The sequence below is a fragment of the Scyliorhinus torazame genome, chromosome 6, assembly GCF_047496885.1.
Source record: "Scyliorhinus torazame isolate Kashiwa2021f chromosome 6, sScyTor2.1, whole genome shotgun sequence".
Taxonomy (NCBI): Eukaryota; Metazoa; Chordata; class Chondrichthyes; order Carcharhiniformes; family Scyliorhinidae; genus Scyliorhinus; species Scyliorhinus torazame.
Genome location: NC_092712.1, coordinates 16,499,763 through 16,527,733, shown reverse-complemented (window position 1 = coordinate 16,527,733; position 27,971 = coordinate 16,499,763). Strand labels below are relative to the sequence as shown.

The following is a 27,971-nucleotide window of genomic DNA, read 5'->3' as shown; positions in this document are numbered from 1 at the left end:
AGCTGCTGGGGAACGAGTCTGTACAAGTCTGCTCAATAAAGCCTCGATTGAAGTTCTCTACGTCTCGCCTCGTGTGTGATCGGTGGTGCTACAGTCATTAACATTCATGTTTGAACACCTGCTTATCCAGCAGGATGGGTTTTGAACAACGTCCCTTCTGAGTGCCAGAGTGCGTCAACAGAACGACCAGCTGTGTTGGCCATTCAGGAATTCTGTGGAATGCAGATCATCCCTTTTTGGAATTTGATTACCCTGGGACGGAGTTACTACATTTCGCCAATCCAAAATTGGAATGGGGTGGGGTCAGAGTTTAAACTCGGATCATTCTCTGTGAGCTTCTCATTCTAACTTTTTCGGAGCACAATAATTGGGAATGCTGCCAATGGACTTGTGATGGATATCCAGGAAACAGGGTTGAAAATCGGACCTGGCATGTAGCAACCCTTCCCACCGCCATCTTTCTTCAGCAAAGGATACACTGTGAATGTTGCAGCTCTTTAAGTACATTCAGATGATATATTGACTTAAAATTTGCAAGGTTCGAGTTGCAATGCATTGATAGATATGGAGAGGGTATTTTATTCCGATCTTAACATATCCACCCCTGACCTGAGAGCATGTACTGGGCTGGTGCAGTGAAACCGGAGATTTTGGTTTCAGTCTGTCTCGAGTGTTCGCACCCAGCTACAGCTGTGTACAATTTCCAGTTTCTACGCCATTTACATCATTTACATTTTTACTTCTGGCTTCAAAACTAGACTGGTTTGTGACTGTGCCTGGCCCCTTTGGAACTGGGGTTCAGATTCTAAACTCCATAAATGAAAGTGACACAGTAGCACTGAAATCCATTTGTGCCACCAAGTCTTTTCTTTATAATGTTTACATATTTTCAACAAACCTACACCCCCCCCCTCCCTTACAGAAATAAGAAAAAACAAAGAACACATAAATAAACATCTTATATCCATGTCACATATCCCCCCGATATACAAGCCCCCCATTAAACGATAGTAAACACAAAGTACCCCCTACTCCCCCGGGTTGCTGCTGCTGCTGCTGTCCACCTCCTAACGCTCGGCTAGAAAGTCTAGGAACAGTTGCCGCCGCCTGAAGAACCCTTGCACAGATCCTCTTAAGGCAAATTTTACCCTCTCCAGTTTAATGAACCCTGCCATGTCGCTGATCCAGGCCTCCACGCTTGGGGGCCTCGCCTCCTTCCACTGTAGCAGAATCCTCCGCCGGGCTACCAGGGATGCAAAGGCCAGAATACCGGCCTCTTTCGCCTCCTGCTCTCCCGGCTCGCCCGATACCCCGAATAATGCGAGCCCCCAACTCGGCTTAACCCGGGTGTTTACCACCTTAGACACCGTCCTCGCAACGCCCCTCCAGAACCCATCCAGTGCTGGGCACGCCCAGAACATGTGGGCGTGATTTGCTGGGCTCCCCGAACACCTCACACACCTGTCCTCTACTCCAAAAAACCGACTCAGCCTTGCCCCAGTCATGTGTGCCCTGTGCAGAACCTTAAATTGTGTCAGGCTAAGCCTGGCGCAAGAGGAGGAAGAATTTACCCTACCCAGGGCATCCGCCCACATACCCTCTTCAAAACCCCCCCCCCCCCCCGAGCTCCTCCCATTTACCTTTCAGCTCCTCCATGAGGCCTCCTCCTCCTCCTCCTGCATCTCCTGGTCACTGTCAAGGGCATCCTAGTCTTGAGCCTGAGCCTGTGCAGGGCATCCCAGTTCCTGGCCACTTGTATCCCCAAGTACCGAAAGCTCCTCTCCATTATCCTGAGCGGGAGCTCCCTCAGCCTCTCCTCCTGGCCCCTACCGTGGACCACGAACAGCTCACTCTTCCCCACGTTCAGCTTGTACCCCGAGAACCTCCCGACGTCCCCCAGGATCCGCATGACCCCCCCCCATCCCCTCTAATGGGTGCGAAATATACAACAGCAGGTCATCCGCGTAGAGGGAGATCCGGGGCTCCTCCCCTCCGCGCACCAGTCCCCTCCAATCCCCCGAAGTCCTGAGCGCAATGGCTCAATTGCCAGGGCATCATGATAATATTCAGGAACCTCCTCACATTCGCGTTCAGCTCGTGTCCCACTTCTTGTGCTGCGATGCCTGCCTGTACTCGCCTGTTTCAGCGATGCAGCCAAGACCAGTGTTCCTGGGTGGCCTCTGACTTTTAAGTCCTGGTGCTGCAGTGCCCTCTTTTGGAAAATACAATCATGTGAAATATTGCTCCTGCTTCAACATGGCCACAGATTTTGTGGGTGGAGGGGAGGGAGGGAGTTAGGCAAAGGTCTGTCGATTCCTGAGCAAGGAGAAAAAAATAAACTTGCACTGAAAGCTCCCCACCCCCTTCCCAACCCCGGTCCCCCAAAGACCTCAGGATATCCCAAAATGTTTGAGAAATGTGACGGCCAGTTTGTGTGCACATCATAGAAACAAGGAGCAGGCGTGGGCCATTCGGCCCTTCGAACCTGATCTCCCTCAAAGATGGTCGTGGTTGATCCTCGATCTTAGTGCCATATTTCTGCTTTCTCATTCCCGCTTTCTCCCCATACCCCTTGATGCCGTTAAGCGAGTAAAGAGATTTTTCCTCATCTCATTCCTAAGTGTTTCCTGAGACTGTCTCCTCTGTTTCTAGATTTCCCCAACCAGAAAGATCCTCTCCTGCATCTAGTCTGTCCAGCTCTGCCCGTTAGAATTTTATACATTTCAATCAGATCTCCTCTCATCCTTCCTTTGGGGCTGGTTTAGTACAGTGGGCTAAACAGCTGGCTTGTAATGTAGAACAAGGCCAGCAACGCGGATTCAATTCCCGAACCGGCCTCCCCGAACAGGTGCCGGAATGTGGCGACTAGGGGCTTTTCACAGTAACTTCATTGAAGCCTACTTGTGACAAGCGATTATTATTAAACTCGAGTAAATACAGGTCCAGTTGAACCAATCTCTCCTCATAGGACAGTCCCACCGACCCCGCAATCACCCTCCAGAACCTCCGCTGCACTCCCTCCTTTCTTAGGTAGGGAGACCAAACCTGCCCGCAATACTCCAGAGGTGGTCTCGTCAAGGCCCCGTATAACTGCAGTAAGTTATCTCTATTTCTGAACTCAAGTCCTCTTGCAACGGAGGCCAACATATCATTTGTCTTCCTAATTACTTGCTGCATCTGCATCTCCACTTTCACTGACTGGTGTACGAGGGCACCCAGAACCCTTTGTACATCCACACTTACCAATGTGTCACCAGTTAAATAATATTCTTCCTTTCTGTTTTCCACACTGAAATATATACCTTCACATTTAGCCACATTGCACTGCCTCTGCCATGTGTTGGCCCACCCACTCAACTTGGCTCAATCACCTTGAAGCCCCCTTGCATCCTCCTCACAACTCACTATTCCGCCCAGTTTCGTGTCGTCAGCAAACTTGGAAATGTTACATTTGGTTCCCTCATCCAGGTCATTTATATATATATATATATATATCTCGTGAACAGCTGGAGCCCAAGCACTGGCCAATCTGCGTGGCCAATCTGCCTACTCTGCACATCTTTGGGTTGTGGGGGCGAAACCCACACAAGCACGGGGAGAATGTGCAAACTCCACACGAGTCTGCCGCTTCTGACTCGGACGAGATTGCCATCTCAAAGGTTAAGCCAACACCCAAACACGTGAGCATGCAGTCTTCACAGCGTTTCTTCTGAAAGTAACACATTTATAAATGTTGCCACCTTTCTTCCATTACGCGTTTCCTGCTTAAGAACCGAGCATTTGATGTCATAACGTTGAGTCCGACCACAGCAGTTTCTGGGGTACCTGAATGCTCAAGGAAACAAACCTGATTTTTAGTGCCAAGATGTGCTCTACTTGAATGAATGCGCGCCTTCAGGGGAGGCTATTGCTTCTCAGTTGTTTAACCTGTTCTCCTTTTTCTCCATAGGGTGTTCTATCTGAGAATTCTGGACTGGCCTTGCACACAGTTAACCTGATCGCCATTCTCTCCTTCCCTGTAGTGGTGGTATTAACAGTCACCTCAATAACTCCAGGCGAGTACAGTGAAGACCATTGGGGGTTGGTGGGCAGGGAGGTGAAGGATGGTCAGCTTAATGTAATGTCATTTCAGAGCACACTAAATTGGGCTTGGATTCTATAGATTAGCCCTGTTATTTGGAAAATTAATTGGTAGCAAATCAACCATGGCTTTCAGGGGTCATCTGATGTCTTCCCAAGGATGATAACCATGGGTGGGATTCTCCGACTCCCCGCCGGGTTGGAGAATCGCCGGGGGCTGGCGTGAATCTCGCCCCCGTCGTGTCCCGAATTCTCTGCCACCAGAGAATTGGCGGGGGCGGGAATCGTGCCGGTCGGCGGGCTCCCCCCCCGCGATGGGCCGAAGTCCCGCCGCTGTCAACCCTTGCCAGCCGGCGTGGATTGAAACACCTCTCTGACCGGCGGGGGCAGACGGCGCGGGCGGGCTCCGGGGTCCTGGGGGGGGGTGGGGGGCGCGCGGGGAGATCTGGCCCCTGGGAGTGCCCCCACGGTGGCCTGGCCGCCGATCGGGGGCCACCGATCGGCGGGCGGGCCTGTGCCGTGGGGGCACTCTTTTTCTTCCGCCTTCGCCATGGTCTCCACTATGGCGGAGGAGGAAGAGACCCCCTCCACTGCGCAGGCGCGGGGATGCTGTGAGCGGCCGCTGACGCTCTCGCGCATGCGTCGCCCGGCGAAGTCCTTTCGGCGCCTGCTGGCGGGGCACCAAAGGCCTTTCCAGCCGGCAGGGCGGAAATCACTCCAGCGCGGGCCTAGCCCCTCAAGGTGAGGGCTTGGCTCCTAAAGGTGCGGAAAATTCCGCACCTTTGGGGCGACCCGACGCCGGAGTGGTTCCCGCCACTCCATCCCGCCGGGACCCCCCGCCCCGCCGGGTAGGGGAGAATCCCGGCCCTTGCCCTTTCTCTTTGTGTTCAATTACCTGGGCGTCTACAGTTTTAGGACAAAGTTTAATAACTTTGGACAACTTTTTGCACGTTTCATACATCATCCTTTTCCTCCCTTAAAGAGTTTCTGGAATGTGCAGCAACATTAATCCACTGAGATCGGAAAAGGCTGCACTGCGGCCATGCTAGTTTCCTGCTGCACTTGGAGCGTCCTTGCTGTCTCTGATCTGATCAGTGGCACACAAAGATTTCATTCTGTTTCTATGGGGTTACAGTTTATCTCCATGCATTCACTGTCACTGGGTCAAAACCCTGCAACGCCCTTCCGAACAGCACTGTGGGGGCACCTATATGGCCTGCAGCGACTCGAACGCCATTCGCCGCCATCTTTTCCAGGGCAATTATAGATGGGCAGCAAGTGCTGGCCTTACTAGTGATGCTCACATTGCTGGAAATAAAACATAATAGGAGTGTGGTTGTGGCTGAGACTGGGCGGCACAGTGGTCAAAAAATGCAAATTGCTCCTGGCATAAAATAAAGGACATTTACGATTTGGAAACTTAAGTAATCTGAGAATGCATTATGTCAACGAGCCAGGTGGTGACTGACTTAAGAACATAAAAACGAGCAGTAGTCGGTCGAACAAGTGCTCGAGGCTGCTGTTTGGGGTGGAGAGTTCCAAAGATTCACAACCCTCACAGCGATAGAATTCCTCCTTATTTCCTCCTTCAGTAGCCCACTAGTCCTTCAGAAACTAAAGCCCTGAGCTCTAAATTCCCCATGAGGGAATCCTTTCAGCATTTACCCTGTCAAGCCCCCTCAGAATCTTGCATGTTGCAATAAGGTCAGCTTCATTCTTATAAATGCCAACTGGGCTGGCCATATAAATACTGTGGTTACAAGAGTAAGTCAAAGGCTAGGAATTCTGCGGCACGTAGCCTGTCCACCATCTGCAAGGCACACGTAAGGAGTGTGATGGAATACTCTCCACTTGCCGGGATGAGTGCAGCTCCTACAACATGCAAGAAGCTCAACACCATCCAGGACAAAACAGTCTGCTTGATTGGCATTCCATCCACCAACATTCACTCACTCCCTCATTTCACCAACGCACAGTGGCAGTCGTGAAAACCAGCTACAAGATGCGAGGACTCATCAAGGCTTCATAGTCAGTACCTTCCAAACCCACAACCACTTCAGTTAAGAGCAGCAGACAAAGGGAGCACCACCTGGGGGTGAGAGTGACTGTCCTTGACATTTGACCGAGTATGGCATCAAGGAGCCCTAGCTAAACTGGAGTCGATGGGAATCAGAGGGAGAACCCTCCACTGGGTGGAGTTATACCTGGCAGAAAGGAAGATGGTTCTGGTGGTTGGATCATCTCAGTTCCAGGACATCACTGTAGGAGTTCTTCAGGGTAGTGTCCCAGGCCCAACCATATTCAGCCGGTTCATCAATGTCCTTCTTCCACATAAGGTCAGAATTGGAGATGTTCGCTGATTGTTTAGCACCATTCGTGACTCCTCAGATACTGAAGCAGTCCATGTCCAAATGCAGCAAGACCTGGGCCGTATCCAGGCTGGGCTGACAAGTGGCAAGTAACACTCAGCCACGAGTGCCAGGCAATGACCATCTCCAACAAGAGAGAGTCTAACCATCATCCCTTGACATTCAATGGGGTTACCATCGCTGAATTGTACCCCTTTCGCAAACATTAGTAATTTTGTTTTTTAACTGAGTGGACCACAGGCACCACCATGAACGCGTTTACCGCATTGATCATTGGGTCAAGTCTCTGTCCCTCCCCTGCAGTTCGTGCTTCAGCTCGTTCAAATTTGCACTTATGCCCGTAAGAAACGGCAAGTCTAGCAGCCAGGCATTGTCTTGACAGCTGGCTTGATTTAAGAAAGGTGACCGTTTCAGGGAGCAGATCCAGAATCTAGGGATATTTGAAAGATTGCAAAGCATTGAATCCAATATCTTCGCAACCACTTCTTTTCAGACCTGAGAATGCAAGCCATCGAATCCAGGAGACCTTTCAGCCTTTAATTCCATTAGATTTCCGAGTACTTTTTTCTTCCGTGATAGTTTAAATTTCCCCCCTCCTGCATGTGCTAGGGGACAGTAGCCTGGTGGTAGGGTGACGGTAACATTAACCCACAGACCCAGAGGAAAGTTTGGAGCCATGAGTTAAAATCCTACCACTGAAACTGGGGGAATTTAAATTCAATTCACTAATAAAACATGGAATAAAATTCCTGGTTGGTAATGATAATCCTGAAACTATCAGATTGTCATAAAAACCCATCTGGTTCACTAATATCTTTCGGGGAAGGGAGAATCTGTCGTTCTTACGTGGTCTAGCTGACGCGTGACTCCAGATCCACAGCAACGTGACTGACGAGTGGGGGGGGGGGGCACGGTAGCACAGTGGTTAACACAGTTGCTTCACAGCTCCAGGGTCCTAGGTTCGATTCCCGGCTTGGGTCACAGTCTGTGCGGAGTCTGCACGTTCTCCCCGTGTCTGCGTGGGTTTCCTCCGGGTGCTCTGGTTTCCTCCCACAGTTCCAAGATGTGCAGGTTAGGTTGATTGGCCATGGTAAATTGCCCTGAAGTGTCCAAAATGGTTGGATGGGGTTACGGGGATAGGGTGGAGGTGTGGGCTTAGGTAGGGTGCTCTTTCCAAGGGCTGGTGCAGACTCGATGGGCCTCATGGCCTCATTCTGCACTGTAAATTCTATGATTCGATGACTCTTCACTGACCTCTGAAATGGCCCAGCTAGTCACTCAGCTTAAGAGCAATTCATAGAATTTACAGTGCGGAAGGAGGCCATTCAGCCTATCGAGTCTGCACCGGCTCTTGGAAAGAACACCCTACCCAAGGTCAACACCTCCACCCTATCCCCATTTCCCAGTAACCCCACCCAACACGAAGGGCAATTTTGGACACTATGGGCAATTTATCATGGCCAATCCACCTAACCTGCACATCTTTGGACTGTGGGAGGAAGCCGGAGCACCCGGAGGAAACCCACGCACACACTGGGAGGATGTGCAGACTCCGCACAGACAGTGACCCAAGTCGGAATCGAACGTGGGACCCTGGAGCTGTGACGCAATTGTGCTATCCACAAGGCTACCGTGCTGCCCCAATTAGGTGTAGGCAATAATTGTTGGCCTTGCCAAGAGTGAATTTTTAAAAAAACGCTCTTTCCTTGCAGTCCCTTTACTATGAGATCATCAATCCTGTCTCATTACACTTTACCAGATTGAAAATGTTCCCTGGTTGGTTCCAAGACATGTTGCTCTAAGAGACTTGTATCTTGTTCCGCAGTTGGTGCTGTGATGGCGCTGATGAGCTACACCATCCAGTTCCTCAAACTCTACTCCTACAAAGATGTCAACAAATGGAGCAGAGAAGTGCGCAGAGCCAAAGTGAAAACGCTGTCCAGATCTCTATCAGGTGAGTATAAAAGGATTTAGCAATGTCACGCTTGTTACAACTCCAAACATTCACTTCGCAACCATGAAAGGAGAAAATGCTCAGCCAGAGGGTAGTGGGTGCCTGGAACTCGCTACCAGAGGAGGTGGTGGAAGCAGGGACGATAGTGACATTTAAGGGGCATCTTGACAAATACATGAATAGGATGGGAATAGAGGGATACGGACCCAGGAAGTGTAGAAGATTGTAGTTTAGTCGGGCAGCATGGTCAGCACGGGCTTGGAGGGCCGAAGGGCCTGTTCCTGTGCTGTACATTTCTTTGTTCTTTGTTGTTCTAGTTAGCCGTACCTGTAGCAAGGGAAACCGAGTTAACATTTCAGATTGGTAATTGTTCATCAGAACAGATTATTTTTGAAGTATTGATGGGAAATATTCGTCCCACGGTCTGAATGCTCAGACCTGTTTTCTCCAAATCCACGCACTCTGATGCAAAGTAGAAATGACTGCATTACATAAAGCATGCGAAACACCATTTCCCTCTCCACGTTGACCATTCATGCTAGTGTTACTGCCTTGTGACTGACTCCCAGAGCTCTGCAGCACCACGTTAATAATAATAGTAATAATCTGTATGGTCACAAGTAGGCCTATTGCGAAAAGCCCCGAGTCGCCACACTCCGGCACCTGTTCGGGTACACTGAGGGCGAATTCAGAATGTCCAATTCACCTAACAAGCACGCTTTTGTGGGAGGAAACCGGAGCACCCGGAGGAAACCCACGCAGAGACGGGGAGAACGTGCAGACTCCTCACAGACAGTGACCCGAGCCGGGATCCGAACCTGGGGCCCCGGTGCTGTGAAGCCACAGTGCTAACCACTGTGCTACCGTTACGCAGCTGTGGCTCAGGGTAACTCCTTTTTCCTCCTGTCCCTCTGGATAAAGCTACTGATCTCGGTTTGCCATTTCCTTGGAGCTATCATCGGCCGTTGTAGATGTGAATGAATACCTCAGATCTATGTTGCCAAACGTTGATGCTCCAACACCCCGAGATTCAGAGAAGGTGACCGATTACAGGCAGAGCAGGTTTTAAGCTTCAGTCGGTCGGCTCCCTGCCTCTGTGCCAGTAGCTCCGAGTTCAAGTCCCACTCGAGGACTTGTTGGCCACAAAAGTGTTCATGACACAGTTCAAACAGGCTGGTAATAGTGTGTGTCTGCGTGAAGATACAAAACAAACCTAATACCAGTCCTGCAGCTTTCTGATGGTTCTGTCAGTGATGATGGTAAGACAGTAGGGCATATGCACCAATGTGGATAATCGCAAATAATTAAAACAGACTTCTTTACATTGGAGATAGAGTGGAATTCTCAGCTTCAAAAATGGCATGTGGCAAAGTTCATTCATTGATTTAAAAGGGAATTGGCTCGTCATTTTAAAAATGGGAACAGGGGAAGGGCGGACAAGTCTAGTGATTCCTGCATGATTTTTTTAAAAATATATATTTAGGAAAATTTTTAAACAATTTTTCACCCTTACAAACAACCCCCCCCCTCGTAACGAATAGAAAGAAAACGCACATAAGCATGGTAAAACAATATGTTACAGAACTTTGTACATTAGATTCCTCCCGTAGATACCAGTTTTCCAGATCTGTCATGTATTATCTTGCTCATATACCCCCCAAACATACCTCCCTCTCCCCCCCCCCCCCCCCCCCCCCCCCCCCCATCATTTGTCCAGGCCTCCACACTGGGGGGCTTCGCCTCCTTCCACTGCTCCAAATATTGCTGGCCCCCAGCTTGGCTTGACCCGGGCTTTCACCACCTTAGATATGTTCCCGCCACTCCTCTCCAGATCCCCTCCAGTGCCGGGCATGACCACAACATATGGACATGGTTCGCCGGACTTCCTGAGCACCTCCCACATCTGTCCTCTACCCCACAGAACCTACTCAACCTCGACCCCGTCAAGTGCGCTCTGTGAACCACCTTAAATTGTATCAGGCTGAGCCTGGCACATGAGGAAGAAGAATTAACCCTACCTAGGGCATCAGCCCATAGCCCCTCCTCAATCTCCTCTCCCAGCTCCTCCTCCCATTTACCCTTCAGCTCCTCTACCAGCGCCTCCCCCTCTTCTTTCATCTCCTGGTATATCGCCGACACCTTGCCCTCTCCGACCCATACACCCGAGATCACCCCGTCTTGAATCTCCTGTGCCGGGAGCAACGGGAATTCCCTCTCCTGCCGCCTCACAAACGCCCTCACCTGCATATATCTAAAGGCATTTCCCGGGGGTAGCCCAAACTTCTCCTCTAGTGCCCCTAGGCTCGCAACCGTCCCATCAATGAACAGGTCCCCCATTCTTCTAATCCCCGCCCGATGCCAGCTCTGAAACCCCCCGTCCATCCTCCCCGGGACAAACCGATGGTTATCTCTGATCGGGGACCACTCCTATCGCACCCCTGTGCCGTCTCCACTGGCCCCAGATCTTTAGCGTTGCCGCCACCACCGGACTCGTGGTGTACCTTGTCGGCGAGAACGGCAGCGGTGCCGTCACCAGCGCCCCCTTTGCAGGATGCCGTCTCCAACCTCTTCCATGCCGCCCCCTCTCCCTCCATCACCCACTTGCGGATCATCGCCACATTTGCTGCCCAGTAGTAGCCCCCCAGATTTGGCAGCGCCAACCCTTCTCGGTCCCTACTGCGCTCCAGAAACCCTCTCCTTACCCTCGCAATCTTATTCGCCCACACAAACCCCATAATGCTCCTGCCTACCCTCCCTTGGTGATCATGATGGGAAGGCACTGAAACACAAAAAGAAACCTCGGGAGGACCACCATTTTGACCGACTGCACTCTACCCACTAGCGAGAGCGGCAACATGTCCCATCTTTTGAAGTCCTCATCCGTCTGCTCCACCAGCCTCGTCAGATTCAGTTTATGTAGGGCCCCCCAACTCCTGGCTATCTGGATCCCCAGGTACCAAAAGCTCCTTTCCGCCCTCCTCAGCGGTAGATCATCTGTCCCCCTTTCCTGGTCTCCTGCCTGTACTACAAAGAACTCACTCTTCCCTACATTAAGCTTATAGCCCGAAAAATCCCCAAACCCCCTTAGAGTCTGCATGACCTCCACCATCCCCTCCACTGGATCCGCCACATATAGCAGCAGGTCATCTGCATAAAGCAACACTCGATGCTCCTCTCCCCCTCGGACCACCCCCCTCCATTTCCTAGACTCCCTTAATGACATGGCCAAGGGTTCAATTGCTAACGCAAACAACAGGGGGGGCAGGGGGCACCCCTGCCTCGTCCCATGGTACAGGTGAAAATACTCCGACCTCCGCCGATTCGTCACCACACTCGCCACCGGGGCTCTGTAAAGGAGCTTAACCCACCTAATAAACCCTCACCCGAACCCAAACCTACGCAGCACTTCCCAGAGGTACTCCCACTCTACTCAGTCAAAGGCCTTCTCTGCGTCCATAGCTGCCACTATCTCCGCCTCTCCCTCCACCGATGGCATCATTATTACGTTTAGGAGCCGCCGCACATTGGTGTTTAGCTGCCTGCCCTTTACAAATCCCGTCTGGTCCTCGTGAATAACCCCCAGGACACAGTCCTCGATCCTCGTAGCCAGCACTTTTGCCAGCAACTTTGCATCCACGTTGAGGAGCGAGATCGGCCTGTACGACCCACATTGCAGTGGGTCCTGTCCCGCTTCAGGATCAAAGAGATCGTCGCCTCCGACATTGTCGGGGGCAGGGACCCTCCCTCCCTTGCCTCATTAAAAGTCCTCACTAGCAGGGGGGCCAACAGGTCTACGTATTTCCTGTAGAACTCAACCGGGAACCCGTCCAGTCCCGGGGCCTTCCCTGTCTGCATACTCCCCAAACCTTTGCTCAGCTCCTCCAACCCAATTGGTGCCCCCAAACCAGCCACCTCCTGCTCCTCCACCCTCGGGAACCTCAGTTGGTCCAGGAATCATCCATCCCCTCTTCCCCCGCTGGGGGCTGGGATCTGTACAGCTCCTCATAGAAGGCCTTGAATGCCTCATTTACCTTTGTCGCACTCCGCACCGTAGTTCCCCTTCCATCCTTGACTCCACCTATTTCCCTCGCTGCCATCCTCTTACGGAGCTGGTGTGCCAGCATCCGACTCGCCTTCTCCCCATACTCGTACATCGCCCTCTGCGCTTTCCTCCACCCTAACCTGCCTTCCCTGTGGTCAACAGGTCAAACTCCGTCTGGAGGCGTCGCCTTTTCCCAAGTAATCCCTCTTCAGGGGCCTCTGCGTATCTCCTGTCCACTCTTAAAATTTCCCCCACTAACCTCCCCCTTTCCATGCCCTCTATCTTCTCCCTATGAGCCCTGATGGAGATTAGCTCTCCCCTGATCACCGCCTCCCATACCACCCCCACCCGCACCTCCCCGTTGTCGTTGGCCTCCAAGTACCTTTCGATACATCCCCTCACCCTCCCACACACCGCCTCATCTGCCAGCAGTCCCACATCCAGCCACCACAACGGGCGTTGGTCCCTCTCCTCTCCCAGCTCCAGTTCCACCCAGTGCGGGGCGTGATCCGAAACGGCTATGGCCGAATACTCCGTTCCCTCCACTTTTCGGGATCAGCGTCCTGCCCAGAACAAAAAAATCTATCCGGGAGTAGGCTTTGTGCACATGGGAGAAAAAAGAAAATTCCCTGGCCTGCGGCCTGGCAAACCTCCACGGATCCACTCCCCCCACCTGGTCCATAAACCCCCTCAGCACCTTGGCCGCCGTCGGCCCCTTTCCGGTCCTAGATCTGGAGCGATCCAGTGCTGGGTCCAACACCGTATTAAAATCCCCACCCATTGTCAAGCTTCCTACCTCCAGGTCCGGAATGCGCCCCAACATGCGCTTCATGAATCCGGCATCATCGCAGTTCGGGGCGTATACATTTACCAATACCACCCAAGTCCCCTGCAACTTACCGCTCACCATCACATATCGACCTCCATTGTCCACTACGATATTCTTCGCCTCAAACGAAACCCGCTTCCCCACCAGTATTGCAACCCCTCTGTTCTTCGCGCCCAGCCCCGAATGGAATACCTGCCCTACCCATCCCTTTCTTAACCTGACCTAATCCGCCACCTTCAGATGTGTCTCCTGGAGCATGACCACGTCTGCCTTCAGTCCCTTTAAGTGCGCGAACACTCGGGTCCTCTTTACCGGCCCATTCAGGCCCCTCACGCTCCACGTTATCAGCCGGATTGCCCCCCCCCCCCCCGCCGACTAGCCATCTACTTTTCTTAGCCAGTCCCGTGCCCCGCCGCCCTCGACCTCCAGTCCCCCAGACAGTGGACACCCGTCCCAACCACCTCTTCTGTGTCCCATTCCCCTTCGCCCAGTGCAGCAGCAACCCTTTCTTCTCTCTCCCCCCCCCCCCTCCCCGCTAGACCCGTGTCTAGCTTTTTTGCTACCCCCATAGCACTCCCGAAAGTCAGCTGACCCCGCCGTCCCATTGACCCCCCCCCCCCCGGTGTGGGAATCTTCCAATCAGTGTGCACTCCTCCATTCCCCCCCCTCCTCTCTTGCCTAGCGTGGGAAAAAACCTGCGCTTTCCTAAGCCTGCCCCGCCCCCTATGGCGCAGCTCCTGACGCGGCCTTGTCTCCTTGCCCCCATCCCCGAGCCTCCTCTCCCTCCAGCACCAGTGCCCACCGTCTCGTACGGTCTTCTCACCCAGTCCCTTTCCCCATCCCCATCCCTCCCCCAGCCCATGGAACATTTCCTGCGCGTGATTAACACCCTATGTACAACAAACATCAAACGTCCCCCCCCCCCCCACCCTCACAAACCCTCAGTTTGAGTCCAAAGTTTCAGTTTGAATAAAAGTCCACGCCTCCTCAGGCGTTTCAAAATAGTGGTGTTGATCCTTGTATGTGACCCACAGTCGCGCTGGCCGGTTGAAACCCTCTCTCTTTGCTACCTCCGTGCTCCAGTCCAAGTATATTCGGATCTCCGCATTCTCCCAGCTGCTGCTCCGCTCTTTCTTGGCCCATTTCAAGACCCTCTCTCTGTCCGTGAAACGGTGAAACCTCACCACAATCGCCCTTGGCGGCTCATTAGCCTTGGGCCTCCTCGCCAGCACCCGGTGTGCCCCATCCATCTCCAAAGGCCTCGAAGGGGGCCGCGCCCATCATCGACTCGATCATTGTGCTCGCATATGCCCCGGCATCGGCCCCCTCCACTCCTTCAGGGAGACCCAGGATCCGAAGATTCTTTCTCCTCGACCTGTTCTCCAGGTCTTCGAATCTTCCCGCCCACCTCTTGTGTAGCGCCTCGTGCTCCTCCACTCTCACCGCCAGGCCCAAGATCTCGTCCTCGTTCTCATTGACTTTTTTCTACACCTACTGGATCTTTACCTCGTGGGCCTTCTGGGTCATCCCTAGTCCTTCAATCGCCGACAGCATAGGCGCCAGCATCTCTTTCCGCAGCTCCTCGAAACAGCGCTGAATGAACTCTTGCAGCTCCGGCCCACACTCCACTTTATCCCCGGCCTCCGCCATTTTGTTTTCCTTCCCTCGCTGCTCCCGCTGCTCCAGCACCACTTTTTTGGCCGTTTCGCTTCTAGTCCGGTCCATAAACGGTAAAGGGGGGACCTCACTCTTCCCTTCCCACACGGAACGTCTTCAAAAAATTCCCGTTGGGGCTCCTCTAGAGGGCCCGAAAGTCCGTGATCACGGGAGCTGCCGAATCGTGCGGCTTAGCTCCGCATCGCCGCAACCGGAAGTCGATTCCTGCAGGAATGGTAGTAAGTCTTGATGGGCTAAATGGCACTTTTCTATATTGTGATATTTAACTGCTGATACTAGAAACACAAATCTGAAAAGAGACCGATTAAGAGTTTCAGGCGAAGCCCCTTCTTTTTGCTGCAACTATTTTGTTGTGTTCCCTCCGCCTAACGTTAACAAATGCCTAAGTTTCAGTTTGAAAAATGACCTTGTCGCGCTGATACGTGTGACTTAAGTGCCCAGCAGCCCTTGGGATGGTGCATTCAGACACTGCTGGCTGGCTTTTTAACTAGGCTGCCTGTGAAGGTGTTACCTGGTACATTCTCCATGGCAATGCCTCAACCAATCAGCACCCTTCTCTCATGCAGTACAAATTGTTCACTCTGAAATTTGCTATTCTTGTGTTGTCCTGATGGGTGCAAAAGGAAAAGCTTCGACAATACCTTCCTTCAATCAGCAATGCTAAATGGGAAATATTGATACGACCTTTTTGCCGTACCAGTAGTGTGCTTGACCTAGTAGTGAGAATGGTCCTTATTTACCAACCTCATCCAGGTCATGGGAGGGATTCAGTTTTGGAGAGAGTAGACCGTTTCGCCCTCACTTTTGGTGGACCTTCAGGATGGGGAGTACAACCCAATACGTGCCAAAGGAAATTAGCCAAAGTCCAAGGCCCATAGAGATGCGCACGAGTCTATTCTGTTGGAAAACAGAATGCAGCATTGGTGGGTCTGAAAACGCGATCAAAATATGAGGGCGGAACAGTAATTTTAGTTTTCCAGTGCTATTTTTCTTCGAGGTCCTAGTTGAAGACTGTTTGCACTGAGCTTTGAAGCACGTCTCCAGTTGAGAGTGTGTAACATTGGCCCTCAATGTTTCCAGGAGAGGGACAGCAGAACCAACCTTCCCCCATTCTGCCCCAACAATAAAAGATCAAATAAATGAACTCGCATTGACGTGGCATCTTTCACGTCCTCGAGTCATCCAGATAAATTTCAAAGTGTCGCCACTGTTAAAAGCAGACTAACTTGTGCAAAGCAGGGCCCGGAAGATAGCCAGATAATCTCTTTTTTTCCACAGGTAGACTTTGTTCAGGAAATGGGTAGAATTCCTCTGCTCTTGCCTGACGAGCTTCATGGGACCTTGTACATGTAGCTACCTGAAACGGGGAAGTATTTCATCATTTTTACAATGCAAGGACGCCTTGCGCTACACAAAGGATTGGTCTGAACCTGGGGTGGGGCTTGAATCCACAATTCTAGAACCACGTAGCTCGCTCTGAATCTCGGAAGAACTCCTGTTACCCAGCGTGAGATTTGCATTTTTCCTAATTGGTGTCAATTTGGCACTGGTTTGTCCAATGGGCCCATGCAGACGAGGTGTTAAGATTGAGACAGCCCAACTCTTCCTTTGGACAAACTTTTGGCAGTGCAGCCAATAAAGAAGGAAGACTTTCATCACATCAATGAATTCAAATCCAGGTTCGGCTGGTGGAAGGTTGATGTAGGAATTTCCTACCCCACCCTCTCCCTCAAACCAGAAACGTTTGAAAGAAATCCTACCTGCTCCCCTTGAAGAAATAGTATTGCTGAATTAAATGTTGGAAGCAAATCTCATTACTGCTTTAACTATATGGACTTCAGTAAGGCCTTTGACAAGGTCCCTCATGGTAGACTAGTACAAAAGGTGAAGTCACACGGGATCAGGGGTGAACTGGCAAGGTGGATACAGAACTGGCTAGGCCATAGAAGGCAGAGGGTAGCAATGGAGGGATGCTTTTCTAATTGGAGGGCTGTGACCAGTGGTGTTCCACAGGGATCAGTGCTGGGACCTTTGCTCTTTGTAGTATATATAAATGATTTGGAGGAAAATGTAACTGGTCTGATTAGTAAGTTTGCAGACGACACAAAGGTTGGTGGAATTGCGGATAGCGATGAGGACTGTCTGAGGATACAGCAGGATTTAGATTGTCTGGAGACTTGGGCGGAGAGATGGCAGATGGAGTTTAATCCGGACAAATGTGAGGTAATGCATTTTGGAAGGTCTAATGCAGGTAGGGAATATACAGTGAATGGTAGAACCCTCAAGAGTATTGAAAGTCAAAGAGATCTAGGAGTACAGGTCCACAGGTCATTGAAAGGGGCAACACAGGTGGAGAAGGTAGTCAAGAAGGCATACGGCATGCTTACCTTCATTGGCCGGGGCATTGAGTATAAGAATTCGCAAGTCATGTTGCAGCTGTATAGAACCTTAGTTAGGCCACACTTGGAGTATAGTGTTCAATTCTGGTCGCCACACTACCAGAAGGATGTGGAGGCTTTAGAGAGGGTGCAGAAGAGATTTACCAGAATGCTGCCTGGTATGGAGGGCATTAGCTATGAGGAGCGATTGAATAAACTCGGTTTGTTCTCACTGGAACGAAGGAGGTTGAGGGGAGACCTGATAGAGGTATACAAAATTATGAGGGGCACAGACAGAGTGGATAGTCAGAGGCTTTTCCCCAGGGTAGAGGGGTCAATTACTAGGGGGCATAGGTTTAAGGTGAGAGGGGCAAGGTTTAGAGTAGATGTACGAGGCAAGTTTTTTACGCAGAGGGTAGTGGGTACCTGGAGCTCGCTACCGGAGGAGGTAGTGGAAGCAGGGACGATAGGGACATTTAAGGGGCATCTTGACAAATATATGAATAGGATGGGAATAGAAGGATACGGACCCAGGAAGTGTAGAAGATTGTAGTTTAGTCGGGCAGTATGGTCGGCACGGGCTTGGAGGGCCGAAGGGCCTGTTCCTGTGCTGTACATTTCTTTGTTCTTTGTTTTTGTTCTTAAACCATATCCTCAAAAGCACACCCGCTGCCTCTATTTTCATCAACTGCTGAGGACCAAATATGAATTGTAGGGAAATTCTTCAGAATATATGTCTCAGTTTACTGCTGTGGATGTTTGCTCCGACTCTGGACATTATTTGGGTTTGATCTGTAGCTGGAATAACTTTATAATTCCTTTTGTAGCTCCTGGTTTGAAAGAGAATGGAGACGCAGTGCAAGCAGTGGTCATGTACCCAGGAAACCTGACATACAAAGGTGAGGAGGCTTCATAATTCTTGAGATGAAAGTCCTGGTTCTTGGCACCTTGGCAGATCGGAGGTGTTCCTCGTCATGGGCTGTAGTTTTATCGATGAGACTCCCTGGAGCGTGTGCGCAGATGGGAATTTCTGCAGCCAGTGGGGTTCAGTCAGTCATTTGTTTGTACGTTGCAGGGATGTGGGGCCACTAGGTGCCTGGTGTATGTAGGGTTTAATGGGGATGCAGACAGCACATGTGCTTTTTATTGTGAACCTCCTGTTAGCCACTCAAAGAGGAACAAAGAACAAAGTTCGCAGCAAGTTTGCCACAGCCTGCTGTTGGCCTTTGAGACAAGTGTTCATCAAGGAAGAAGGCTAAAGGTACCCCATTTTCAAGGCCATGGGGAAAGAGTTGTGGAGCGAGACTAATTGGATAGCTCTTTTCAGAGGGCAGTGGGCCGAATGTCCTGCTTCTTGGATTGGATTTGTTTTGTTGTCACGTGTATCGAGGTACAGTGAAAAGTATTGTTCTGTGTACAGTCCGGGCAGATCATTCCGTACATGAATAGACATAGGATAGATACACAATGTAAATACATAGGCACAGGCATCGGGTGAGCATACATTCTATAAATCACTCTGGATGAAATGTCCCTGTATCATTTAAGCACTTCAACCCAATAAATTTTAACTTTTGTTGCTATAATTTAATTATATTCCTCATTCACGTGAGGAAGGAGCAGCGCTCCGAAAGCTAGTGTTTGAAACAAACCTGTTGGACTTTAACCTGGTGTTGTAAGACTTCTTACTGCGCTATAATTTAAGTTTGAAGTTTCATTGAGCCTGTTTTTGGCATTGTGTACAAGTAGTATTTCTTTGTTAATAGCACCCTTCCATCCCCAAGTGTCTGTAACATGGGTTCTGTTGTATCCTCACATTCATGGTCTGGATTGTCTTTGAGCATTTGCTTAAACGCTGGTCCCTGCTTCTCCTTTCACTGAATCCACACTGGAGCAAACGCGAGGCCGAGAGAAAAACATATGCAAATCTGTAGTTTATCCTTTATCCCCAAGACGAGATGAATTTGATGTTTTGTCACATGTATCGAGGTACAGTGAAAAGTATTGTTCTGCGTGCGGTCCAGACAAATTGTTCCATACATGAAAAAACATAGGACGTGCATAAATACACAATGTAAATTGCATTGACACAGTAATCGGGTGAAGCATGCAGGAGTGTAGTATTACTCAGTAGAGAAGATGTGTGAAGAGATCAGATCAGTCTATAAGTGGGTCATTCAGGAGTCTGGTAGCAGCGGGGAAGAAGCTGTTTTTGAACCTGTTAGTGCGTGTTCTCAGACTTCTGTATCTCCTGCCCGATGGAAGAGAGAATAAGCCGGGTGGGAGGGGTCTTTGATTATGCTGCCCGCTTTCCCCAGGCAGTGGGAGGTGTAGACAGAGTCAGTGGATGGGAGACGGGGTTCATGTGATGGACTGAGCTGTGTTCACGACTCTCTGAAGTTTCTTACGGTCTTGGGCCGAGCAGTTGCCATACCAGGCTGTGCTGCAGCCAGATAGGATGCTTTCTGCATTTGTTAAAATTTGACTCCAGTAAATGTTTGACTCCAGTAACTAAATCTCACTAGCTTGAGTGTACATTCGGGAAGGAATTCATGAATCACCAATGCTATTAAACTCCTCGTCACTATTCATTTAACTTTCTGTCAGCGACTGCTTGGTTGTGAATGGGTTTGAGCTCCCAGTGATTCCCCACATAAAGCTTGAGTATTTGAGAACTTTGGTCTCTTTTGTCTTTAGTGATAGTTGCTGATGCTGAGAGACTTCAGAATGACGAACATTGGAACAAGTGTAGGACATTCAGCCCCTCAAGTCTGTTCTAATAAGTATGGCCTTGGTTGATCTTCAGCTCAATTCCATTTGTCTTGATTTTCAACTTCATAATCATTGACACCCTGGCCTAAGCAATCCATCAATCTCAGTTACCAGTAGTGAGGAGGAGGGCGAGACAAAGTTCCCTGAGGCAGAGGAGTGTTGGAACATGGAATGCTATGTCGCAGGAGTTAGTTGAAGCAGGGACCAGGGAAAATGGATAACTATTTTGAGAAAAGGGAAATATGGGGATTTGGGGAGATTACTGGGCAGTGGGATTAGTTTCAGATTATTCAAGTATAGAGTTGGTGTTTTAATCCAGATAGCCAGATGGATACCAGGGGGATCAAATTTAAGGTAAAAGGTAAAGTCTCCATGGTCCCAGATGACCAGAGGCTGCTTTCCCCTTTGAAGGGGGAGAGCTGACTGGTGGTGGTTTAACCTGAGGATCACCACACCTCAGGCGAGGGGCCAGGTTGAGAAGGCGGGGACTTCCTGAATAACCTCAGCTGGTCCGGGAATTGAACCCACGCTGCTGGCCTCGCTCTGCATAACGCTCTGTCTAGCCAAGTGAGCGAAACCGGCTCCGAAAGCTTAAACTTTGCACGTTCACAAACGTTTATTTGCAGAGACGTACACAACAAACGTGTATTTCCAAACCCAACAACCGCAGTTTTTAATACAAGAAAAATATTGCAGATGCTGCAGATCTGAAATAAAAACATTGCGCTCAGCAGCTCCTGTGGAGAGAAACGGAGTTTTTAAAAAATTACTTTATCAGAGTTACAAAGCCAGAGCTCAAGAGTGTGGACAGGGGCAAACCCCCATCCAGCTCTCTGTCCGCTCCAAAAACCGAATCCAACCCACAGTCCCCACAAGAGAGACATACCAGATCCAGGCATTACACCTGATCCCACGCTCATCTTAGCCAAAAGGCTGAGAAGCGATGAGAGAAACGGAGTTAATGTTTCGAGCACAACATGACTCTTCTTTGGAACCACAGTATTTAGTCTGTTCCTTTAACGTATCTTCACACTCCCTTTTTTTTCCTTTTGGGGAATAGTGGGAGAAGTGGCGGCAGGATTCCCGGGTTGATTATCAGTCTGTTGAACTGCATTATCAACGCTCCTTCCGTGGCCATCAAGTCCTGGCATTGGACTTGAACCCGGAGCTTCTGGCCCAGAGGTAGGGACGCTCCCCACTGCGTCACAAGGCTGCCTCTGTCTGTTCATTTGTGGGAACACAACTGAATTGCAAGTTAATGTCCATCCCCCTGAATATGATTAAATACTCAGATATACAATAGCAGCTGGCACAGATGCCACATGGCTTTCCCCAGTGCGAATATGGCTCTAAAAGTCTTCCAAAACCAGATTTTTATGATCAGAAAAATCCATTAGGCCGAAAAGTCAATCAATTTGCTACAGATGATAGGATATAGTATTTATGCATTAGGGTTAGCATCAGGATATAGTAGAGTAGTGGCTATGTTACTGAGCTGCTAATCCAGACAATTGCGGGTTCAGATCCCATTGTGATATTTTGGGAATTTGAATTCAGATTATAATCCAAGTTACTAAAAGTGTTGGCCAAGTTAGTGGATTGTTGTAAAATCTCTCCTTACCTGGTCTGGGTGATACGTGACACCACCCCACATTGCTGCACTCTGAATTGGCCACACTAGCATCGAACCACACCACCTCCGAGTAATGGGCAGTAAATGTCAGCCTTCCAACCATTCCTACATCCCAGGAATGAATAAGGAATTATACCTTCAATTCTCTCCTGAAACCGATCTCATCTGTTAATAGATCATAGAATTTACAGTGCAGAAGGAAGCCATTCGGCCCATCGAGTCTGCACCGGCTCTTGGAAAGAGCACCCTACCCCCAAGGTCCACACCTCCACCCTATCCCCATAACCTAGTAACCCTACCCAACACTAAGGGCAATTTTGGACACTATGGGCAATTTAGCATGGCCAATCCACCTAACCCGCACATCTGCGTTGTCACTTTCAGTGACCTGTGGACCTGTACACCCAGATCCCTCTGCCTATCAATACTCTGAAGGGTTCTGCCATTTACTGTATATTTCCCATCTGTATTAGACCTTCCGATTGCATTATCTCACATTTGTCCGGATTAAACTCCATCTGCCATCTCTCCGCCCAGGTTTCCAACCGATCTATATCCTGCTGTATCCTTTGATGGTCCTCATCGCTATCCGCAATTCCACCAATCTTTGGCTTGTCCGCAAACTAGCTAATCAAACCAGTTACGTTTCCTCCAAATCTATATATTATATATATATTACAAACAGCAAAGGTCCCAGCACTGATCCCTGAGGCACTCCAATAGTCACAGCCCTCCATTCAGAAATGCACCCTTCCATTGCTACTCTCTGCCTTCTATGACTGAGCCAGTTCTGCATCCATCTTGCCAGCTCACCTCTGATCTCGTGTGACTTCACCTGCTGTACCAGTCTGCCATGAGGGACCTTGTCAAAGGCCTCATTGAAGTCCATATAAACAACATCCACTGCCCTACTTCGCCAATCATTTTCATCACTTCCTCGAAAAACTCGATAATGAGACATGATCTCTTCACAAAACCATGCTGTCTCTCGCTAATATGCCCATTTGCTTCCAAGTGGGAGTAAAACCTGTCTCGAAGAATCCTCTCCAATAATTTCCCTATCACAGACTTGAGGCTCACCGACCTGTAATTACCTGGATTGTCCTTGCTTCCCTTCTTAAACAAAGGAGCAACATTGGCTATTCTCCAATCCTCTGGGACCTCTCCTGTAGTCAGTGAGGATACAAAGATTTCTGTCACAGCCCCAGCAATTTCTTACCTTTCCTCTCTCAGTATTCTGGGGTATATCCCATCAGGACCTGTGGACTCGTCCACTTGAATGTTTTTCAAGACCCCCAATACCTCCTTTTTGATCTCAACATGACCCAAACTATCCACACACCCTTCCCCAGACTCATCATCCACCAAGTCCTTCTCTTTGATGAATACTGATGCAAAGTACTCATTTAATACCTTGCCCATTTCCTCTGGCTCCACGCATAGGTTCCCTCCTCTACCCTTGAGTGGGCCAATCCTTTTCCTGGCCACCTTCTTGCTCTTTATATATGTATAAAAAGCCTTGGGATTTTTCTTAATCGTGCTGGCAATAACTTTTCGTGACCCCTTTTAGCCCTCCTGACTCCTTGCTTAAGTTTCTTTCTATTTTCCCTGTATTCCACACTTGCTTTGTGTGTTCCCAGCCTCCTAGCCTTGACAAATGCTTCCTTTTTCTTTTTGACTAGACTCACACTATTCCTCATTATCCAAGGTTCCGGAAACTTGCCATACTTATCCTTCATCCTTACAGGAACGTACCGGACCTGAATTCTTATCAACTTACACTTGAAACTGCATTACCTCACAACTTATACAGAGGGAGAATTCAGAATGTCCAATTTGCCTAACAACGACGCCTTTCGGGACTTGTGGGAGGAAACTGGAGCACCCGGAGGAAACCCACACAGACACGGAGAATGTGCAGACTCCGCACAGACAGTGACCCAAGCCGGGAATCGAACCCGGGTCGTTGGCGTTGTGAAGCAACTGTGCTACCATGCTGCCTACATAGGAGGAGGCCATTCAGCCCCTCGAGCCTGCACTGGCCCTCTGAAAAGCACCCTACCTGGGCCCACTACCCCGCCCTATCCCTGTTTACCCACCAAACCTGCACACCTTTGGACTGTGGGAGGAAACCAGAGCGGCCGGAGGAAACCCACGCCGACACATGGAGAACGTGCAGACTTCACACAGAAAGTGACCCAAGCCGGGAATCGAACCGGAGACCCTGGCGCTGTGAAGCAGCAGTGCTAACCACTCTGCTACTGTGCCGCCCGTTCCAACCAAGTCATATGTTGTCAGTAAACCTTCAAATATTAATTTTGTCCCAATGTCCAAATTATCGATATAGATTAAAGAGAAACTTTCCACTGAAAGATGGGCCAGTAACTGAGGAAGTGGGAGGGATATGGGGAAATTGTTTAATACAGTGAGTTATTATAATCTGGACTGCACAAATTGAAAGAACGACGCAAGCAGATTCAGTAATAACTTTCAACAGAAAATATCCTTCAAAAGATAAAGATTGTGGGATAAGTGGAAAAAGAGCAGGGGTATGGGGTGAACCGGATAACTCTTTCAAAGAGCTAACACTCTCATGATGGGTCAAACACCCTCCTGTGCTGTCAGATTCTATGATTTATTTCCCTACCCTAATTACCCATGAGAAGATGTCTTTATGGCTTCCATTTAACTGTATAGTGAAGCTACTCCCACTGGTGCTTTGATAGAATGGATTGTCTACACTTCAGAGGAACATTAGGGGTCAACCATGTAGGTTGGGAGGGGAGTCACATATCAGCCCAAACTGCGGGGGAAAAGGCCGGCAAGTTTACTTTTCCCCTCATTCTTTGTTTCTTTTACTTTCATTGCCTCCCCCTTACTTTGATGTATTTTGTTTCCATTTGTTTTCTAGACATGTATTACTTCCTATTTGCTCCCACCCTCTGCTATGAGCTAAATTTTCCCCGGTCGCCCCGGATCCGCAAGCGGTTCCTGCTGAGGAGAATGTTTGAAATGGTGAGCAATTTTAGACGCAATTCCACACTGGGACCTCTTAAAGTAGATCCCCCTGACCTCCAGAACCTTTCCAAGGTTGGGGAAGGATTTTGTCAGCATCTCCATCGAAAGAAAACGGGAACTCTTTTTTTTTTTCTTCTTGTGGCTCAGAGGGACTAAATGGATAAGGAGACTGATGCCCATTTGTAAATACGAGTGAACCAAAATGTTCTCTCTCTTCCCCCCCCCCCCCTTAAAATCAATAACCCTGCAAATGATCCTCGGCAATGGGGCGTTCCCCATGTGTGAATGGCAATGGTGATGACTGGAGGGTTGTGGTGGAAGAAACTGCAGGTGGACCTCACTTAGACAGGTTACCCTTCTGCACTGCCAGCACACTTAGTCCTTTTCCCCATTATGCAGCAAGTGGAAATCTCTTCAGGAATACCGGATAATGATGGGATTCCGTGTTCAGTTCTCCATTTAAATGTTCCTTGGTCAGCTGGGCTACCGCCACAGAAAATTAAGCAGTAGAGCATTTCATATCTGAAGTATTGATATCCGCTTTGAGCACTGCAACCTGAGATGGATCCATTGGCCAGGGGTGTGGTCTATAGTGCAGATTGACCGGTTACCACAACTTAAAGAGTTAAATTATGAGGTTGTTGCATAAAATTGGTGTGTATTAAAAGAAGGAAAGACATGTTTATCTAGCACTGGACATCTCCAAGCACTTCCCAGCCAATACAGTACTTTTGGAGTGTGATTGTAATGTAGGAGAAACAGCCATCAATTTTCACAGCAGTCCCCCACAAACAGCAATGCCATAATGAGCAAATAATCTATCTTATGATGTTGATTGAAGGATAAATATTGGCCAGGACACTGGGGATAAAGCACCTGATCTTCCAAATAGGTATGTGGGATCTTTTATGTCCACCCAACCCTTGGCTTACGGTTTCATCTGAAAGATGGCACCTCCGATAGTGCAGCATTCACTCAGCACTGCACCATAGTGTGATAAGAAATAAGAACAGGAGTAGGCCATTCAGCCCCTCAAGCCTGCTTTGTCGTTCAATAGGATCACGGCTGATCCGACATTCCTCACATCCACTTTCCTGCCCTTTCCCTGCTACCCTTGATTCCCTTGCTGACCAAGAATCGATCTACCTCAGCCTTAAGTATACACAAGGACTCTGCCCCCATAACTCTCTGTGATGAAGAGTTCCAAAGACTCTCAACCCTCATCGCAGAAATCCCTCCTCATCTCAGTCTTAGGTGGGCCCCCCTTTATTCTGAGACTATACCCTCTGGTGCGAGACTTTCCTATGAGGGAAACAACCTCTCAGCATTTATTCTGTCAAGCCCCTTAAGAATCCGAGATGTTTCAATGTGATCACCTCTCATTCTCCTAAATTCCAGTGAGTAGAGTCCCAAACTGTTTAATCTTTGCTCACAAGACATTCCCTCCATACCGGGAATCATCCCAGTGAACCTTCTCTGAACCACCGCCAGCGAAACAATATCTTTCCTTCGATAAGGTGGCCAAACTGCTCACGGCGCTCCAGATGTGGCCTCACCAATATCTTGTACAGCTGCAGCAAGACTTCCCAACTCTTATACTCCAACCCCCTTGAAAAAAGGCCAACGTTCCATTCGCCCTCCTGATTAACTGCTGCATCTGTGTGCGAGCTTTCTGTGTTTCGTGCACAAGTGCCCCCCCCAGTCCCTTGGTGTTGCAGTTTTTCTCCATTTAAATAACACGCTGTTTTCTTGTTCTCCCTTCCAAAATGCACAACTTCACATTTTCCCATATTATACTCCCATTTGTCAACTTTGTGCTCACTTAACCTACCAATATCTCTTTGCAAATTGCTTGTTTCCCTCGCAACTTGCCCTTCCATCTATTTTTGTGTTGTCTGCAACTTTGGCTGCCATGTATTTGCTTCCTTCCTCCAAGTCATTGATATATATATTGCAAACGGTTGCGATCCCAGCACTGATCCCACTGGTTAATTACAGGTCATAGATCATAGAATTTACAGTGCAGAAGGAGGCCATTCGGCCCATCGAGTCTGCACTGGCTCTTTGAAAGAGCACCCTACCCAAGCCCACACCTCCACCCGATCCCCATAACCCAGTAACCCCACCCAACACTAAGGGCAATTTTGGACACTAAGGGACAATTTATCATGGCCAATCCACCTAACCTGCACATCTTTGGACTGTGGGAGGAAACCGGAGCACCCGGAGGAAACCCACGCACATCATCAACTAAAAAAGAACCCCCTATCCCCAAAGCCCGGATTTTTGTACTCGAGCCCTGGAGTGGGACTTGAACCTCAAAAGTATGACAAACTGAGCCACGTTCCCCGAGTTTAGATGGTTGGAGGGTGATTTGTTCAAGGCATTTAAATTGATCAAAGGATTCAAGAGATAGATAGAGGGAGTGCCTAAATTTAGTGGGAGAATCCAGAATAAATGACACAGATTTAAAGTTGGAAGTAGACCACTTTGAAATGAAATCAGAAAGCATCTTTCCTCACATACAGTCATAAGAGATCTGGAACTCCAAAATGTTCTGGATGGTGGGGGCCAATTGAAATTTTGAAGACTCAAATTGATTAAGGGTATCAAGGAATAGTCGGTATGATGTAATAGTCTGGCGGAACAGGCTCGAGGGGCTGAATGGCCTACTCCTGTTTTGATATCAAAGGGACTTGCCACTCCTCCCACATAACTGGTTTGATATTTATTTTTCCTTTACAGCTTTTCCTCATCCAGTTACAAGTGGGGTTAATTCAGCAGGTGAGTAAATTCTGAGTTTGAAGCGATGCACTGTGATTATAACGATCTCAGCTGATGTTAGTCCTGGACAAGTCAGACCCCAGAGTGAAATCTGGCTTGATAGAAACCATGGAGGAAATGTACTGAACAAAGTCACAGGAGTCTGCTGATGAACGTTTGACATACAGAATAAAATGTTTATTAAACAAAGAAAAATTAACTATACCAGACAAAATGTTAGAATGATCGCAATACAAGCACAAGAAGATGCTCCAAGTTCACACTACCCCTTGACTGCAGAAACATCCTTACAGCCACATAATTCAGTGAAGAGTTACCACGAAACGGCTTTCTTTCGTTGAATCCCTGAGCATTGACTCTATGTTTTTCACCCAGCTCTTGCCTCTCCCAAGGTAACCAAAGATAACCCCTTTAAACAGTCTTTCAGCACCTCTG

The 27,971-nt window shown here is 49.2% G+C and overlaps 1 protein-coding gene across 1 annotated transcript in view; it reads left to right on the top strand.

Annotated features, from left to right (window-relative positions):
* LOC140424690 (diacylglycerol O-acyltransferase 1-like) overlaps positions 1–27,971 on the top strand; it is a 198,809-nt gene that overhangs the window by 128,641 nt on the left and 42,197 nt on the right. The window contains exons 6-10 of the mRNA XM_072507974.1: positions 3,950–4,055; positions 8,275–8,403; positions 18,157–18,228; positions 24,646–24,749; positions 27,498–27,536. Coding sequence (XP_072364075.1) covers positions 3,950–4,055; positions 8,275–8,403; positions 18,157–18,228; positions 24,646–24,749; positions 27,498–27,536 — 450 coding nt within the window. The remainder of the gene's footprint in view (positions 1–3,949; positions 4,056–8,274; positions 8,404–18,156; positions 18,229–24,645; positions 24,750–27,497; positions 27,537–27,971) is intronic.